The 18,028-nt window shown below is 36.7% G+C and overlaps 1 protein-coding gene across 2 annotated transcripts in view; it reads right to left on the bottom strand.

Moving 5' to 3' along the window:
- AFG2A (AFG2 AAA ATPase homolog A) overlaps positions 1-18,028 on the bottom strand; it is a 342,950-nt gene that overhangs the window by 317,216 nt on the left and 7,706 nt on the right. For both annotated transcript variants that reach the window (XM_060012953.1, XM_060012954.1), the window contains exons 4-9: positions 14,583-14,641; positions 13,297-13,941; positions 12,210-12,339; positions 11,651-11,707; positions 10,039-10,162; positions 7,349-7,604 (exon numbers count right to left, since the gene is read on the bottom strand). In XM_060012953.1, the coding sequence (XP_059868936.1) occupies positions 7,349-7,604; positions 10,039-10,162; positions 11,651-11,707; positions 12,210-12,339; positions 13,297-13,941; positions 14,583-14,641 (1,271 nt within the window). The remainder of the gene's footprint in view (positions 1-7,348; positions 7,605-10,038; positions 10,163-11,650; positions 11,708-12,209; positions 12,340-13,296; positions 13,942-14,582; positions 14,642-18,028) is intronic.

The raw sequence follows: 18,028 nt of genomic DNA, 5'->3' as shown, positions 1-18,028 counted from the left end.
GAATATAGTCTGATATGATTTTGACTTGGGTGGGGGGTGGGGGGGCAGCAGGCCAACTATATTTGTCCCTTTTTTTGGAAAGTACAAAAACTCTAAATAACACACCATTAAAACTGAAAAAATAATTTACAGTCACTATCTCTGTTCCTTCAACTTTCAATCACCCCTCAATTTATTGCGATCTACTAGAACTACTCTCTTCCAAGGCCCTCATGACCACGCAAGTACTAAGCACTTGATGTCACTGTGGTCTCTATACTGTCGATCCTGGCTCCACTATTTATTTCCTGTGTGATCTTGGTGAAGTTCCATAACCTGTCTGACCTAAGTTTCTTCACCTATAAAATGAAGATAACCATATAAGGAATGCTGTAAGAAATCATTAACACGTGTGAAGGCACTGCAAACAATGGATGGCACCTTGTAAGTACTCAATTAGTGGTAACTAATAATATATTATTTCTAATTACTTCCTCCCTGAATCTTCCCTCATTTGAGTCACCACTTTTTTTGGGTTCTCTTCCCACCTCTCTAGCCACCCCTCAGTCTTCTATACCAGATTTTTCCTAACAATTCAACCTTTGAATGGTGGTATTCCCCAGGATCCCTTCTTTCCTCAGTAGCAGGCTAAAACCTCCCTGATCCTTCGCAAATACAACACAACATATTATAATTTTACGTGTTACACTGCTGCACTTCTCTGTGCATCTTGAGCTCTAAGAGGAGAAAGTCCAAGTCTCTCTTATTCACTGACGTAGTCCCAGCACCAAGTGCAGTGCCTGGCTCAATAAATGAACGAAAAAATGAACTCTGTTCATTCTCTCTAAGTGACTTCATTCATTTCAATGGCTTCAGTCATAATCTAACTGGTGACAACTCACTAAAACATAGATCTAACCAAGACTCTCATCTCCAAAACCTGCAATTCAAAATCCTGCAGCTTAGACAATGTAAACAATAAAAAGGGTTAGAAGGTGGAGGACAGAGTGGGCAGGAAGAAGACATCGCAACAGTCTAGACAAGAGCAACGAAAAATAGTTAAAAATTTTTTTAAAGCTGAAACTCTGAATAAATTTTGAAAATAGAGCTGACAGGATTTGATAAAGAGTAACAAAAAAAGGAATCAAGAATAACTCTTAGAAGTAACATTTTTTTAGAAAGACTGATTTTTTTTTTTTTTAATTAGAAAGAAAACATTTCCTTAGGTTTTCTACTTTTATAGCCTTGGCAAGGCAACTCAGAAAATTTTCCACTAGTGAAGTAAATAGGATATATCACTTAGAGCTTAAACAGAATCAAAACTACCACTTGTTTTTCTGAAACAAACCACTCATCTCCAGTCATTTCAAATGAACAGCAGAACTAATATTAAGATACCCAATTCACTGACCAAAAAAAATTCTACTTCTCATATAATATCCATGTTTACGCAGTAGGAAAAATCCTAACATCACAAATATAACTATCACTATATTTCAGAATTACAAAACAGAGGGGAAAATTCATTGTTTTATGATATTATATTGCATAATTACTGCCTATTTATCCACCTACGATAATGAATAAAGATATGATCCCTTATGAAATGCATTAATTAGAGGATAATCATGATACATACATCAATTTAATTTTGTTGCTCTACTGCAGGGCTAAAATGGACTCACATGTGGGACGACGTGGGTACGGGAGGGAAGAGACTGTAACTCTGACTATGTATGACAGGAGAGCTCTCACATTCAGCAAGAAAATCTGTCAGGGAGGCACCCCCAAAATAAGCCATATCTGTTTCTAGTCTGCATATTTCTATTGATGGGCAAGACTTTTACCGATCCAGATTCAGTAAAAGTCACTACTCTAGCAAGGTAAAGGATTCTGCTAGACTTCCCTGATACCACTTGTACTACAGTAACCAAATACTTCATAAAATCAGGAATACTGTCAAAATTCAAATAAGCACCTACCAGAGAAGTGCATAAATACACATAAAATATGAAATTTTTTTTTAAAAAAAGAAAGTGACACTTACCAAGGGCCTGTATAAACCATGAACACTGCTGTCAGGTTATACTTCTAAACCTCATAAGAACTCTTTTAAAAATGTTATACAAAAAAAAAAGTTATCCCTATTTAGCAGATGAGGAAAGAGTTCAAGAGGTTAAATGGCTTGCCCAGTGACTCCCAGCTGATAAGGGATAGTGCTAGCATTTGAAACTAGAGCTCACCATAAGCTTTCCACAAAACCCTACTATTTCCCTGCACCTTATTTAAAAATATTGAATTTTTAAAGAATCAACATTTTAATTCTAACTTAGAAAATAACATTGGCAGAATTCAAAAATGGTGGAAAATGTTAGAAAAAGAACCTTTCTTAAGAACTGGACTGTACATAGGAGATCCTCCATAAATTCCTGTTCAAATAAGCTAGTGAAGGGTGGGAGGGAGAACTAACAGCTATAAATATCTGAGAACCCTGCTGCAAGACAGATAACATTTTCCATTTCACAAGAAGTTAGGTTATAATAATTAGATTCAGTATTTTTACTAGACCTACGTAAGTGTAATAATGACAAAATCATTGTTTAAATAAGAGTTTTAATTCTTCCTGTTCTGTGATGGTATCTTATCAAGGCCCAAGCATTTGGTATGAACATGTTGAAATGATGTGTAATCAACAAGGATGCTAAAGATAAATTCTTAGAGATGTGAAGCAAATGCTTCCTTCCACTGTTAACAAAATGACCGAGACCTCTTCTTGAAGAAATCAAGCTCTATTTATATTCACTCTCCTGAAATGGCACAGGCAGCCTTAGAAGGATAAGTTTATAATAAATCCCTGCATTTGGAAAACATTGTTGCTAAGCATCTTCTAACATTCAGCAGAGTTTATATAATTCATGTCTCCACTGCATAATTAACATTTCATGTTTTCTAAAAAAGTGTGGTATGCTTATCTATGTTGTTAATTTAAAACATTATAAATTTTGAGGGAATTAATAAAAGGCTATGCAACTAATTAATTAGAAAGGCAGCCTAATCCCAGGAGGGATAAAAACATAGACATTAAATGTCAGGATGTGTCAGAGTTGAGCTTATAAACAGCTTGTCTGCTTGAGATAAAACATTTCAAAATGCAGCTGCTCTTTGCTTAAAAAGGTGAGCTACAAAACATTAGGCTTTTGGACAAGTCACGACTTATCAAACCACACTCTAGCTCAAAAATTAATTATAAAGAAAACATAACATTTGAAAATCAGTTTCACACCCAACCTGCAACATTAAACATTATATCTGCTCAGATAATAAGAGATCCAATTGTTGAAAGCAATACTACAGTAGTATTTCCAACTTTCTTGTTTGTTATGGAGACAAAGTTTAAAAGTACGGAAAATATTCAGTAACACTAGAAAAAAAGATTAGAAAAGTTGAGAGCAATCACACTGCAAAAGACACAGCATCACCCTTACAAACTCTGGAATAGATTGCAAACCTTCGGTCCTCTGGAAAAGCATGCACAAACATATATATTACAATGATTTTGATCTTTTGTATTAATAACCCACAAACAATAACCTTAAGATTAACAAAACAATCAGTAACATAGTTCACTTAGGTTTTATGAAATTCTGAATCACTTCAATGTATGTTATTACTAGACACCTGTGCACCATTTTATTAAAAATGGCATAGCCTCCCCAACTAGAAGCCAGTCCAGGAAAAAGGAAAACCACCAGACAGCCAACACACCAAAAGCTCAAAGAACATACATGTCCACAAATCATAAGCAAGCAAATGTTCTAAGAAAAACACATGTCTACATTCCTACTTGTATTCTTAAGTGTTAATCCTTAACTACTTCCTTAACTGTGGCTTTCTATCTTTCAGAATTATTTTTCATTTTAAAGTTTTATTCAGAACCATTATATATACCTGCAAGACAAACTAGGACACTCATTTTCTCCTACAGTCAGAGACTAAAATGATACAGTAGTATACAGTAGTAGTAGTAGTACAGTAGTACATTACTATCACATAAAAACTCTAGGAAGAAACTCAACACTATCAGTGAGAGAGTCAGAATTACATTACCTAAACTAAATGCAGTTATTTAAATCAGTTACAGAGAATCTCCAAAAATCAGAGAACAGGTTGGCCTAGATCAGTGGTTCTCAAAGTGTAGCCCTTGGACCAGCAGCACTGATTATCACCTGTAACTTGATAGAAATGCAAATTCTTGTACCCCAGCTGGACCTACTAAACCAGTAGCATGCAGCCCAGAATTGTGTTTTAACAAGCTCTACAAGTGATTCTTATACAGGTTTAACGCAGGAGAACCACTGGCCTAAATTAATGATACATTTCCTGTTCACAGGGAAGTACAAGACTGGCTACTTCAAATCACTTGGAAAACATTATAAATACTGATTCCAGTTCCCCACCTTCTTTATTCAATTAAGTATGGAAAGTGAGTGAGTGTGTGTGTGTGTGTGTGTGTGCGTGAGAGAGAGAGAGAGAGAGAGAGAGAGAGAGAGAGAGAGAGAGAGAGAGAGAGAGAGAGAGTGTGTGTGTGTGTGTGTGTGTGTGTGTGAGCGAGCGCATGCCTGCATGGGAGTGTGCATGGCTTCCCAGGTGAACCTGAGGCATAATGAGGTTTTAAGAACCAATGACCTGGGAATTCCCTGGTGGTCCAGTGGTTAAGAATCCGCCTTCTGTTGCAGGGGACGCAGGTTTGAACCCTGCTCGGGGAACTAAGATCCCACATGGGCAGGGCAACTAAACCCAGGTGCCTCAACTACTGAGCCAGCGCGCCTCAACTAGAGAGCCCAGGTGCTCTGGAGCCCGTGCGCCACAAGGAAGATCCTGTGTGATTCAACTAAGAGCCAACACAGACAAAAATAAATAAAATAAATATTTAAAAAATTAAAAAACAAAAACAGGGGTTCCTACTTTTAAAAAAAAAAAGAACCAGTGACCTATGTCAGTGGCTCTCAAAGTGTGGTCCCCACACCAGCAGCATCAGCATCAGCTGGGAACATATTAGGAATTCACAGGTACCAGCCCAGACCTACTGAATCAGAAACTCTGGGAATAGGGCACAGCCAGCCATCTACAGTTTACTAAGTTCTCCAGGTGATTCTGATGCACAATAAAGTCTGAGAACCTCAACTCCAAGTGATCTGTCTGGAATTGAGAACATGTGAAATGAATCTGAATTCTGCAGAAAAGAATAAATAAGAGACAGAATTAACTTGTGTACTCAGGAATACATCTCTTGGAGCTGGAGTCTCTCACTTTCCTCACAAATTTGGAGGTCAAGGTGCCTTATTTCCTAGATAAGCCAGTGGGAATTCTCAAGCTGTCCACTTACACACAGCACAACTGGTGAACAATGAAAATGCCTCCTAAAAAGCACTGGTTTTAAGCAAGACGTATTTAAAGTCCACAGTCAGAAGCACAGCTGAGAAATCTTGTCAGTGGGAAGCCAAAAATTGACTGGAAATGTTCAAAAAAATAGCAGCAGTTATTTAAGGCACCACAGAACACTACCTTGTCTACTGATACCTATGGAGGTAGCAATAACCACTTGGAGTTGTTTCCTTAGCACAGAGCAGGGATTTCTAAAGGCAAGAAAGGACAGGAGGAGATGAAGCTCAACGGAGGTTTAAAGACAAAACTAAACTCAACTCTGAAGTGAATAAATATTTTTATTACTCTACCAAGAGGAGTGGAGTGGCAATTACATCTCATTATGTCTCCCAGTTTTCACATACACTTCTCAAATATGTACTGAGCATACTGCTTCTAAATATTAAAATTTTACCATGACTCTTTTTGTAAAAAATATGATTCTAACTTTGTGTGTAATTCTAAGGTCAGTGTAATAATTGTGACTGCTTCTACTTGTCCAAGGACACTTACTATGTTAAAAGAAAAAAGGGGGGGGCACAGCAGTTCAAACTTCCCTAGGCAGTCATTTTAAAAGACTAAGAGCCATCCAACTTTTCCCCTAATAACTCCTCTAAATTTGAATTTAGTTAGAAGGCAACATTAAATGTTCAATTCTTTTTACCTAGAACTAGGAGAATACGTAGTTCAAATTTACTGTATAGCTGAGTTTTTTCTTCCTATGCTCAATGCACACATTAGGGCTGCCCTTGTATATTCAATAAGTGAGATATGCCCATTCTATAGCATTTGGAGCAAAATTCGACTATTTTTAATTATAGAGTTTGAGTTGTTTTATCTTTCCTTCTGAGTCACACTATTAACCAAATGTATAAGTTAATCAAGTCCTTAGTCAGACTGTTTCAATGAGAAAATGCGGTTAACTTCACAATCAGCATTAGTCTGCTTTGTAACATTATTTCTAAGAACACTGTGGGAGAAAGCCCTGATTAACCACCTAAGTTTAAATCGTTCAGACACAAAAGAGAAGACAATGAAGAGTGGAAAAGCCAGGTGTATGAAAGTAGCTAATGAGGCCAGGCCAGGTTTAGTGCCTAACTTGGGTACTTCCTTGTTATGTTCTAGTTCATCCTATCCTTCCTATCCTTCTTCCCTGCCCCCCTTACTTTCTTCCCTTCTTTTTGTCCATTTATTTCTTCTTCTCCCTTATATCCAAGGAATGTCATATGTACAAAGGCACTTAAGTATCATCTACCACAAACCCCTCAATTTACAAATGGGAAAAACTAAGGCTCAGATAAGGCAAAGAACTTGCCCAAGACCACAAGATTGATTTTAAAGGTATTTTCTACTCAAAATCCATTTTCTACTATACACCCCTGCCTCTTCAGAAAAATCTCTTGCAAAAATTCTAGCACACTGTTCTTAAGCTTTATTCTGCTATATAAAGTTAGAGAACACGACTGCATAACACAACATACACTAGTATTTAAGACAGTATACACAAAACTACATATTTTCCCTACGGGACACTTTAATTTTAAGACTAATCTTTTTAAAAATTACCTTCTCAAAATCTGATTCATTGCTAGATTAGGGGAAACAGAAGATCAGTTAAATACCTGAAAATCTGAAATTATTAAGTCATATTAACAGCAGTTAATATTTATTTACTGCTTGTATATGCCAAGTACATTCTTTTTTTAAGTGTATATTTTTATGTGTATATTTTTATTTTTAGGAAGAGGGATTAAGAGTGATTCTTATTTCATTTTTATAGTTTTCTGAATTATCCAGATTTTTTTCATAAAACATATATATTTTATGATTAGAAAAAAATTTAGCTATTTCCATTAGGAAATAAGTGAGATATAAATGATCAGTTTGTAAATAAACCAGTTATTAAATCCATCAGTACAGAGTCACTAGAGCAAATCACTCTCACCTGCTTCATTACACAAGGCTTTCAAGTCTGCTCCAACGTATCCATGAGCATTATTTGCCAGCTGTAGCAGTTCAGCTTCAGTGAGCAAATGGGGCACCCTTCGAAGCAGTTTCTCGAGGATATCTAGCCGGTCTTGTGCATTCGGAACTCCAATCTCAATTTCTTTATCAAACCGTCCAGGTCTTCGGAGTGCAGCATCCAAAGCATGGGGACGATTTGTGGCCCCAAGAACCAACACCTGTCCTTCACTTCCCTCCTAACAAAACAAAATTAAAATATATTACAGGGACTTCCCTGGTGGCGCAGTGGTTGAGAGTCCGCCTGCCGATGCAGGGGACACGGGTTCGTGCCCCGGTCCGGGAGGATCCCGCATGCCACGGAGCGGCTGGGCCCGTGAGCCATGGCCACTGAGCCTGTGCGTCCGGAGCCTGGTGCTCCGCAACAGGAGAGGCCACAGTAGTGACAGGCCCATGTACCGCAAAAAAAAAAAAAAAAAATATATATATATATATAACATATTCTTCTAAAAGTAAAAAAATTAAAAAAATACACACTCGCTATATAGACAAGGATAGATCTAACTAGGCTAAGTCCTATCCCTTATTTCTCAAATTTTGTCATTCATCCCATATTTCCCAAAGCTCAGTCTAAATGCTCCCTTACCTAGAAAGTTTTCCAATACTTAACTATCTACTCTAAGTGATGTCTCTCCCACTTCTAGCATCTTAACTACACAATTCTCATGAATGACAACACATATACCCTATACCATAGTTTTAATTTGTTTGTTTTAAGTTGTCCTTTTCCCTACTTGAAAGCAAAGATTATGACCTACACGTGTTTCAAACAGAACAAGGCTCTATTACGCAGTTGTCTAAGAAATCTTCCTCACATTCGCACTGTTTCTATTTTGTTTTGATAAATATTCAAATTCCTGAAAATACACAAAATATAACCAACACCCAAGTATCAGATACCCTTGAATACATACGGATTTTTACTCTGAGAATAAAATCTGGAACAACAAATTATAAAGAACTATGTTCACAATGAGCCACCTGTAGAAATTATCCAACATTCTACCCAGATGACCCAAGTGTAATCTCACAGAGACAAGCTTAATTGGAATGTGATTTGAAGTAAGAAAACTCAAACCTAATCAACTATACTGGATGTGCCAACAGGAAGTGCACGGATTACAGTGAACCTATGAATTATGAGTTTAGAAGACAAAAATACAGGCCCTTAAACACTTTCAGGCGAAAACATCAGTGTCACATGCTCCCAGTCCTGCCCAAAGGCAAGAACATCAGTTCACAGCAGGTCTATCCCAGTGGCAGAGAAAGAGGTAGCAATGACATAGTAATTAAGATCCTCCAACACAGAGCCTCCTGATTTCCTACTCACCAAAATCCATTCGAATTACAATACAGCTCTCCACATATATTTTTCTTCAGGATGAAAGAGAGCCGTTCATAAACAAAGTATTTGGTCAGCTTAATAATTATACTTTTCTTTTTCTTTTTTAAAACTCTTTTCATTGAAGTATAGTTGATAATAATTATACTTCTTATCATAAATGGACGAACTGGTGTCCCAGTTTATGTATCAGTCTCTTGTGAGTGTTGTTATTATGGATCTATCCTCAGAGCTCCACTATCTCCAACATACTAACAACACTGAATCCTCCAGCTCTGTAAGTTCAGAACCGAACCTGGGACATTATGATCACACCTAGGTAGTGCCCTAAGACTGAGAACCAGATGGTCATCCAGCCTCCCGCAGGTTACAACCCTTCTCTTATGTTACTCTTAAAATTGTAACACAGGTTAGCAAATAATAGAGACAATACCAAACGTTCCCGTTATTTTCACGTGTTCAGTTTCTACCAATAGTCAGTAAAACCAAAAAGTTCGAATTGCCCAGTTTTTCAATGTGCAAAAGACTGGGGACTCCATGATTTCTATAATTTCTTTTGGTTCTGACATATTATGATTCTAAAAATATGAGCTATTTACAATCTTGCATAAGAAGTGTATTCTTCTGATAAATGCCTAACAGGAGTCTGAGAGAATTTTTCTTCATTCCTCTTCCCTATTAGTCCTATGGATCTCCCTTTCATAATCAGCACATAGTTTTTATTAATATAAGACTGTATGCACTATCAAAGAATCTGGTAACATGAGTAAATTGAGTAAAAAAAATAGTATGCACTATCAAAGAATCTGGTAACATGAGTAAAATGAGTAAAAAAAAAACACATTTCCCATTATTCTCACTTTCTGTCCTTTCACTTGCCCAACTTAGAGCCCCCAAAGAATCAATTTTTACAAGAGTAATAAGACTTACTCATGAAATTTCTTAGTAAATTCCCCTTAAATTTAATTGCTAAATTTTCCTTACTGACTTGGGCTTCAGGTTTTTAGGTTAACACCATTTATTATAAATCTATCATTGTATATAATTTTATATGCTAGAAAAATATGCCAGGTTATACTGTCCTAGCTGTTACAAAGAAATCATGAAGAAAATTATTTTATGGGTCTTTCCTCTAGTTTTTACAGCTAATATTTCTTCCTTACCCTAGAGTATCCAAAAAACTCAGACATATTTGACAGTTTTTGCCACTACATGCATATTATTAAGAAAATAGCCCCTCCTACAGAAATCAATACTGGTGCTATACTTACTGAACCAATACCATCCATCAGTGTTAAGAGTGAAGCTACAACTCTTTTTTCCACTTCATTCTGAGCCCCTTCTCTTTTAGGGCAGAGTGCATCCAGCTCATCAATAAAAATAATTGATGGGTGCCTAAAAATAAACAAGTAAAATGAATTCTCTAATACATATTTAATTTTTAATTGATATGTTGCACTGCAGTTAAAAAATTGAAATTGTTTTAATTTTTTGACTGAAATGCAATGCATCAAATTTAGGATTTAATTAATAATATTAAAGACAAAAGCAATAGGATGTTAAGCTGAAAAATCTTAGATTAATTCTAGCCTAAATTATTAACTCACCAATATCACATTCTAGTAGATCTGCCCTCAATAAAAAGTAGAGTACTGAGAACATGTATTGCTCATGAGATGACAGTCTATGCCCAGACAGAACTTGCCCACTAATGCCCACTAAATTGCTATGCCTGGATCACTTCAGAAGCTGAGGCCAGTGATGCTATTCCTTGGAGATGGTTTAAAGTTCCAAGGGATAGAAAGTAGAAATGCTCTTTTTAAAAAATCTACTAAAAAAACAACTTTCAAGATGACCAATTCTCCCATGATGTGAATTCTCTCATAAGAGGAAGTCTCAACTTCCAGGAACAAATTAATAGTGACAATAAAAACATTCTAAACAATAAGGTATACCACTGATTCTCAAATCTTCAGTATTTGGAGTCAAGACTACTTATTTTATCTATTGGGGGAAAAAACTTTAAAAATGGAAGTTTTGATAAGAGGGCAGTAATTATGGTAGGTTACATACCAAAACAATGAAAGAGACATAGCCATATTATGAATAAAACTACATTAGACCAAGTTACAGGCCACTCATTAATACTCCTTGCAATGTAACAATGGTAGCCTAAACTGAGAAATGATTAGTAAGAATCATTTTTAAAGCAAAAGATTTGTCACTTTGAAGCAAACTGTAATAAAACAAAGTTTTAAGCCTAAAGGGCAACTATAATAGTCTATTGAGATTAGATGTACCCAAAAGAAAGAAAATCATAAATTTATATGCTCAAGCAAACTCACATGACTTATCGGACAGCACTGTCTTAATTCTTTTACCTTATGTAATTTTTAAAATTGAGATATTGACATATAACATTACTTTCAGTTACACAACATAATGATTCAACATTTGTATATACGTATCGTGAAATGATTACCACAATAAGTCTAATTCACGTTGTCTCCGTACAGTCATAAAATTTTTTTTCTTATAATGAGAACTGTTTAAATCTACTCTCTTTGCAACTTTCAAATGTGCAATACAGTACTATTAACTACAGTCACCGTGCTGTAGATAACATCCCCATGATTTATTTTATAACGGGAAGTTTGTACCTTTTGCTACATTATGTAATTTAATAACTTATTTCTCACATTTCCAAAACAATATTAGATAGAATTAGATTAGATAGAACCTCATTAAACTTACAATCTACTTCCAGTGCTATCACTATTATTTTTGTTCTATTCTTTCATGCTTCGTATAAAGTACTACTATCTCTACTTTCATTAATACACCCTTGACTACTAATTCCAAACATCCAAAAATAAAGAATACCGCAGAGTGGCTTCAGCAAATATCTGACGTAACCTTGCTTCAGTCTCCCCATAGAATCTGTAACAAATAAAATACATTTAAAGACCAACTCTTATCATTTTTAAAGCTCTGTCTATAAAAGCTCACCTGACTTTTCAAATATTTCCACAATACTTAAGACTACTTTCAAAAATTATTTTCCAAACTTAATGTTTATACACATTATAAAAAGCAAATTAAAAATATTTCAATGTGTGGGCTTCCCTGGTGGCGCAGTGGTTGAGAGTCCGCCTGCCGATGCAGGGGACACGGGTTCATGCCCCAGTCTGGGAAGATCCCACATGCCGCAGAGCGGCTAGGCCCGTGACCCATGGCCACTGAGCCTGCGCATCCGGAGCCTGTGCTCCACAACGGGAGAGGCCACAACAGTGAGAGGCCCGCATACCACACACACACACACACAAAAAAAAATTTCAATGTGTGAAATATCCAGACAGAATACTATTGAGCCATTTTTTAAAAACCACATTTAAGATGTATATCTAATAATATTGTTTAGTCTATTAAATTATGCACTTACTTGCTAATAATTTCAGGGCCATTAATTACAGAAACATAGGCACCAACTTCATTAGCAACAGCCCTGGCAATCATTGTCTTTCCAGTACCTGGAGGGCCATAGAGCAACACTCCTCTAGGGGGAGGAATTCCTAGAAGAAAAAGCAGAGAACACTGGATGCAGCATTACTAGGTTGCTTGTAAGTGTTGTCATATGACTTCAAACACGAGTTATAAAATAAATTTACCTTGCACAAAAACTAAAGTAAGAGTCAGAACTTCCCTTTCCCCATAGAAAAATGTACTAACTAGCCCAAACGCTGATCTCAAGCAATGACTTTTTCTCTCTCTGTAGACCCAACCAGGCCAGGCTGGTTAGTAAAAAAACTGGTTTAACACCCACACTATTGACATGTCCCATCCCACACAGCACAGTTCAATGATCAAAAAACAAAGCCCAAACAACAGGAAGGGCATGCAAAATAAGCCACCAGCCCCAATTTTTATCCAACTAGCCATCTCAGAGAATACAAGCCTTACCAGGGTTCCTTTTATATGTGAATCCAAGTATTCATTTTATATATAGATAGATAGATAGATATATTCATGAAAAAAGAAAAAGCAAAAAGCAGAGAAAGACACGGTATGCACCAAATATATGCAGAGGATCTGGGCAGTTAACAATGCAGAAGCAGCCCTGAGTTTTCTAAAAGCCAAGTCACTCCCTTAACTACTTGTTTCAATGCAAAGAGATCTGCACCCAGCTACATTTCCTAACAAAGAAGTTTTATCCAAACTATTTAAATGTTTGATTTATTTTTTTAGTCATTACGGCTAATCTAGCATGACAAGATACTTACTCTAGATCAAATACAAACAACTGTGGAAGTGTGCAGTTAAGAGAGACAAGGCTACAACTAACTCACATTACAACCTGAAGAGACCAAGCATAGAAAAAGGCCGACTTAACTGGCATCTCCTACCACACCTCCCACTCAGGAAAGAAAAACAGGAAAAGAGGGTGAACAATTACTAGATAAGTGAAATGAGCCAACTGCTTTTAGTATGAATTTAACATTTCTGGGTGTAGTACACTGAAGAAATCATACCATAACTCTTGAAAAGCTCAGGCTGTTTGAGAGGTAATTCAATTATTTCTCTTATTTCTTTCAGCTGACTATTTAAGCCACCAATCATGTCATAAGTTACTTTTAATTGGTTGTCTTGATCTTTTGAATTTGTACGAATCTTTGTAAAATTGACTCTTGTTGTCGAAGAAATAAAATAAAAGGTATCGGTGTTGCACTGTGCTCCCACGCTGGGTGACTTTAGCAATCTCTCTTCATTGACAGGTTGCTCATTTCCTTCTCTGGCAGACTGAGAACAACGTTTAAGACCTGTGACTGCCTCTAGTCCAAGTCCACTTCCATTCCCAGGACTCTGTGTAACACCTGACAAAACACCACCAGCTTTATTTATCATTCTGCCATCTCCTGGTTTGTAAGGAGTACTGCTTGATGTTGGGTTTTGGGGCACTTCCAGACCTAGCTGGCTTAGCTGTAAGGATATATCCAGGGTACTAGTTTCCACACTGGATGGCTTGGAGGCCATTCCCCGGGCAACAGTGTCAGAGTCATTCTGAGCCCTTCTCAACATCGCGCCATCTGCTCCTTTCACTCGCAACACTTGCAACTTGCATGGTCGTCCATAGAATGTGCAATACAGAAAGTTGCCTGGTAAAACAATCTTGCCATCTGGAAAACAATTTATTAAATATATACGTTAGCACAATTTTTCACCCATTTAAAGTTTAAATAGCAATTTATTTCATCTATTAACAAAACTATCTGACTGAAAAGACTAAATCAAAGACGGAAGTATTAATAAAACAACTGTTATGAAAAACAGAGGACCTAATATTCCCCTATGATAGGGCACTATCTGAAGACAGAAGGTCAAGCTAATTCTCTGAAATTCTCTACACTCAGTACATTTAGGATTCTATCAGCTATAACCCCATAGAGGCAGGCATTCCATGTTCAGTAACAAACCAAGCTAAAATGGCACACCTACACCAACACTCCAAGATAACATACCTGACCAGAAAGAACAGAGTTCAAGGGTTAAAAGTCTTAGTTCTACCACTGACTTTGCTCACAGTTAAGTCAAAAATTCTCTCCACTGCTCAACTACCAATCAATTACTTGGCAGTTGGGGGTGGGGGGCAGCGGCAGATACTACATCCCTATCTTAAAAGAACGTTCATTCGTTGAGAATATTCTCTACACTATTTTAAAGAACAGCATTATGTACACAAGACCTCAAAGACACATCAGTTTATTTGCTGCTGCCTTGCTTTTTAACATTTAGAAAACGTATGAAAGAGACATCTCACCTAGTTTTCTCAGAAGACAAGCAGTCAGTTGTTCTTCATTAATATCTGCATTTTTGTCACTGTGAAGGGTGGGAGAAATAAAAACCAGCATTAAGCACACCAGAAACGAAAATGTAATATAAAATGACATGTACACAGTTGTGATGTAGACCTAATCAAAAGAATCGTTAGTTTACAATCTGGAAATGATTTATACAATTTTGGAATGATTTACACTTTTTAGATACTTCTTATAGCCATGAAAACACCATTTGCAATTTGGTGTCCCAGTGGCCTAAATCAGTTTTCTTTACTATCTTACACACCACACACACACACCCCTATATACTCCGGTATATACATGTACACACGTGTGTACATTTATGTACTACATCTGTGGATGTATAGGAGCAATAAATCACAATGAAAAGTATGTGTTTTTTATTGTGTGTTATAGTCAGAAACATTGGAAAAACACTGGCCTCAATTAATCATTTCCTTTCTGAACTTGCCCAGCTTGGAGAAAGGCTCTTATTAATAGCTTACTTTATTCTCTTTGTATAATTTATAAATTATCTTTAAGGAAATTTAAATCCTATAGAGTACGTTATCTGAAGAGGTAGAAAAAAAGCAGAGTAATGGTACAGTGCAAGTTTATGCTAGAGAAAGGGTATGCCTAAGAAAAAATGGAAAAGCCTTCTTCTGACCAAAAACTGTGTCTTCCAGGAAAATTGCTTGTTTGAGTACAGGAAACATGCCTAAAAATCATTACACTTGTAAAGAAACACGTTCTTAGAGAGTTCTCAGAATATGTGCATTTTCCCTCCTCCTCCGTGTGTAAGCAGCCCATATCAGCAGAGGAAGCCTACAGTTGCGAGCTCTGCCAGAGATCACAGAGGGAGAATGGTTTAGCTCAGGAAAAGGTTTATTAGCAGGAGCATCTGGTCCAAATCTAAGCCTTGCTCCCAACCACCTTATCAAGTAACAAAATCAATACAGCCAAACTACATTATTTGAAAATTCCGTATGCAAATTCACCTACTTGCTAAAATGTGCTTATAACCCCAAAATCAATACTAGCAGAGCTTTGCCAGTCATTTGTGGATGAGCACAGAGCAGGCAAAAACTGTAACCCAATACTTTCCCAGCTGAGGCTGAAAAAGGCCTATTGTTTCAACTCTCATTCAGAGGTGACCAGAGGATGGAAGCTGGGCAGGGTAGGGAGCAGTGCAGTATGGCGTGAAAAGTTCCAGCTCTGGCACCACACAGAGGGGGTTTGCATCCTAACTCTGACATCTGTTAATGGGGTGGCCTCAGGCAAGTCACTTAATATTTCTGAGCCACTTCTCCTCATTTGAAAAATAAAGAAAATAGAATCTACCAGAATGAGTTGTTTCAAGGACTTAAGATTATAATCTACATAAGATATATATTTTCACATATTTATATGTGTTAAATAAATACACACATACATATAGACACACACACACACACACACACACACACACACACACACACACACACACACACACACACACTCACACACCCCTCCCTAGGAGCAGCAGTTCAGTATTCGCTAATTCAGTATTTGTGGCAACATCATGGAACACAACTACCACCAATAATGAGAACCAACTGTGTATTCATATAAAAGAGAGAGAAAAACAAGGAGAAAATTTCATGAATCAACTGCGTGTATAAACTAAAGAGAAGATTGTACATATTTCCTTAAATACTTAAATTTACTTGTTTAAAGAACTCTGAAACTACTTAAATTGCTTTTATTAAACTTTGAAGAGAAGATATTTGCAAATATGTACAAATATGTAAAATATGTAAAACGATCAGTTTTGCTTTTAAAAAAGCACAGATAAAATCATTTCCACTAGAAGGAGCTCTAACATTAATATTGATAATAAACTTTTTCAGATACGACTGAAGGATTTAAACAGCAGACTAAAATAACTGATTCTTCTTATTGGAAATTAAGTTTCTTGTCTAAGTTCTTCTGCCATGTTTAAAACATAAGGTTCTTTAAAATAAAAAACCAAGTTTCCATTTAAAACATATACAGTCCCTCTATAGTAGGTAATCATTATCACCTAAGACTGCTGCGCCCTCAAGAGGTCACATTTGTTAGTAATCATCAAAAACCCAATCAACTGATTACTGCTACCTAAAGCACTGTTTTAAAACAGTATGAAGATTAATCCTGTTGAACCTGAATTAACTAAAAAATTACCATAAAATAATGGGCAAGTTACTTCTCCTCACTGAGCCCATTTCCTCATCTGTAAAGAGGGATAAATATGGATACCTTGCTGGATGTTTAGAGGACTAAATGAGAGAAGAAAAAGAGGAAAGTGTGGGTGTGTGTGCTAGTACACAGCTGACGCTCAACACATGTTCTCTTTTCCTTTCTGGCTTTTTATTTTGTTGCTCGTTAAACTGTTAATCAATGCACTGAAGACATTTTCCTGTTTTTAAAAGAAAAAATACACCAAAGCTTAAGCTTGGAACCTACAAAAGTAGAAAAGTGAAGAAAACTTCTCAAAATCAAGCTAATGACTGAAAAATGTTTTGTGATTCTGGCATATAAAATTCCCCAAGTTTTTACAAACATGATATTAAAGTATTAAAAGATTTTTAATTTTTTGTGGTACGCCTCTCACTGTTGTGGCCTCTCCCGTTGCGGAGCACAGGCTCCGGACGCGCAGGCTCAGCGGCCATGGCTCACGGGCCTAGCCACTCCGCGGCATGTGGGATCTTCCTGGACCGGGCCACGAACCCATGTCCCCTGCATCGGCAGGCGGACTCTCAACCACTGCGCCACCAGGGAAGCCCAAGATTTTTTTTTTTAAAACAAATTTTGATAAGACTTGTATATGCAAACTGAGTAAAAATCCTATTAGATACAGAACACTCAAGAGGATGGGTGATATACTTTAACCATATTTGTCATCTTTGGTGGGGGACTATTTAAAAATTGGATAGATATAATTGTTTTATTTGACCGAATAATCAATGAGTTAAAATACAGAATCAGGTACACTTCGCTTGAGCAGTCTTAATTAAAACTTGTTTCTTGCCAAATCACAGTAATCTATTCCTGTCTTTACGACTGTAAAAAAGACAAGAAGCAAACCAAGACAAAAAAAAACACTGTCAAATATCCATCAACAACAATTCCTCTCACCTGAAATGTCAGGGCATATTCTAGTCACGGGACATTAGAGAGTCCATAGTCCATAAATCACATAGCACCCATCTAGCTTGTGCTGTCTGACACAGTAAGGCCACTAGCCACTCACCACATGCGGCTATCAAGTGCTAAAAATGTGGCTAGCCTAAATTGAGTTATGCTACAAGTGTAACATAACACACTGGATTTTGAAGACTCAGTTTGAAAAACAGAATGAAAAATCTTGTTAATAGTTTTTTGTAGTTATTATAAATTCAAATAAGAC

The sequence above is a fragment of the Delphinus delphis genome, chromosome 5, assembly GCF_949987515.2.
Source record: "Delphinus delphis chromosome 5, mDelDel1.2, whole genome shotgun sequence".
NCBI lineage: Eukaryota > Metazoa > Chordata > Mammalia > Artiodactyla > Delphinidae > Delphinus > Delphinus delphis.
This window is presented reverse-complemented; position numbering and strand designations above follow the sequence as displayed.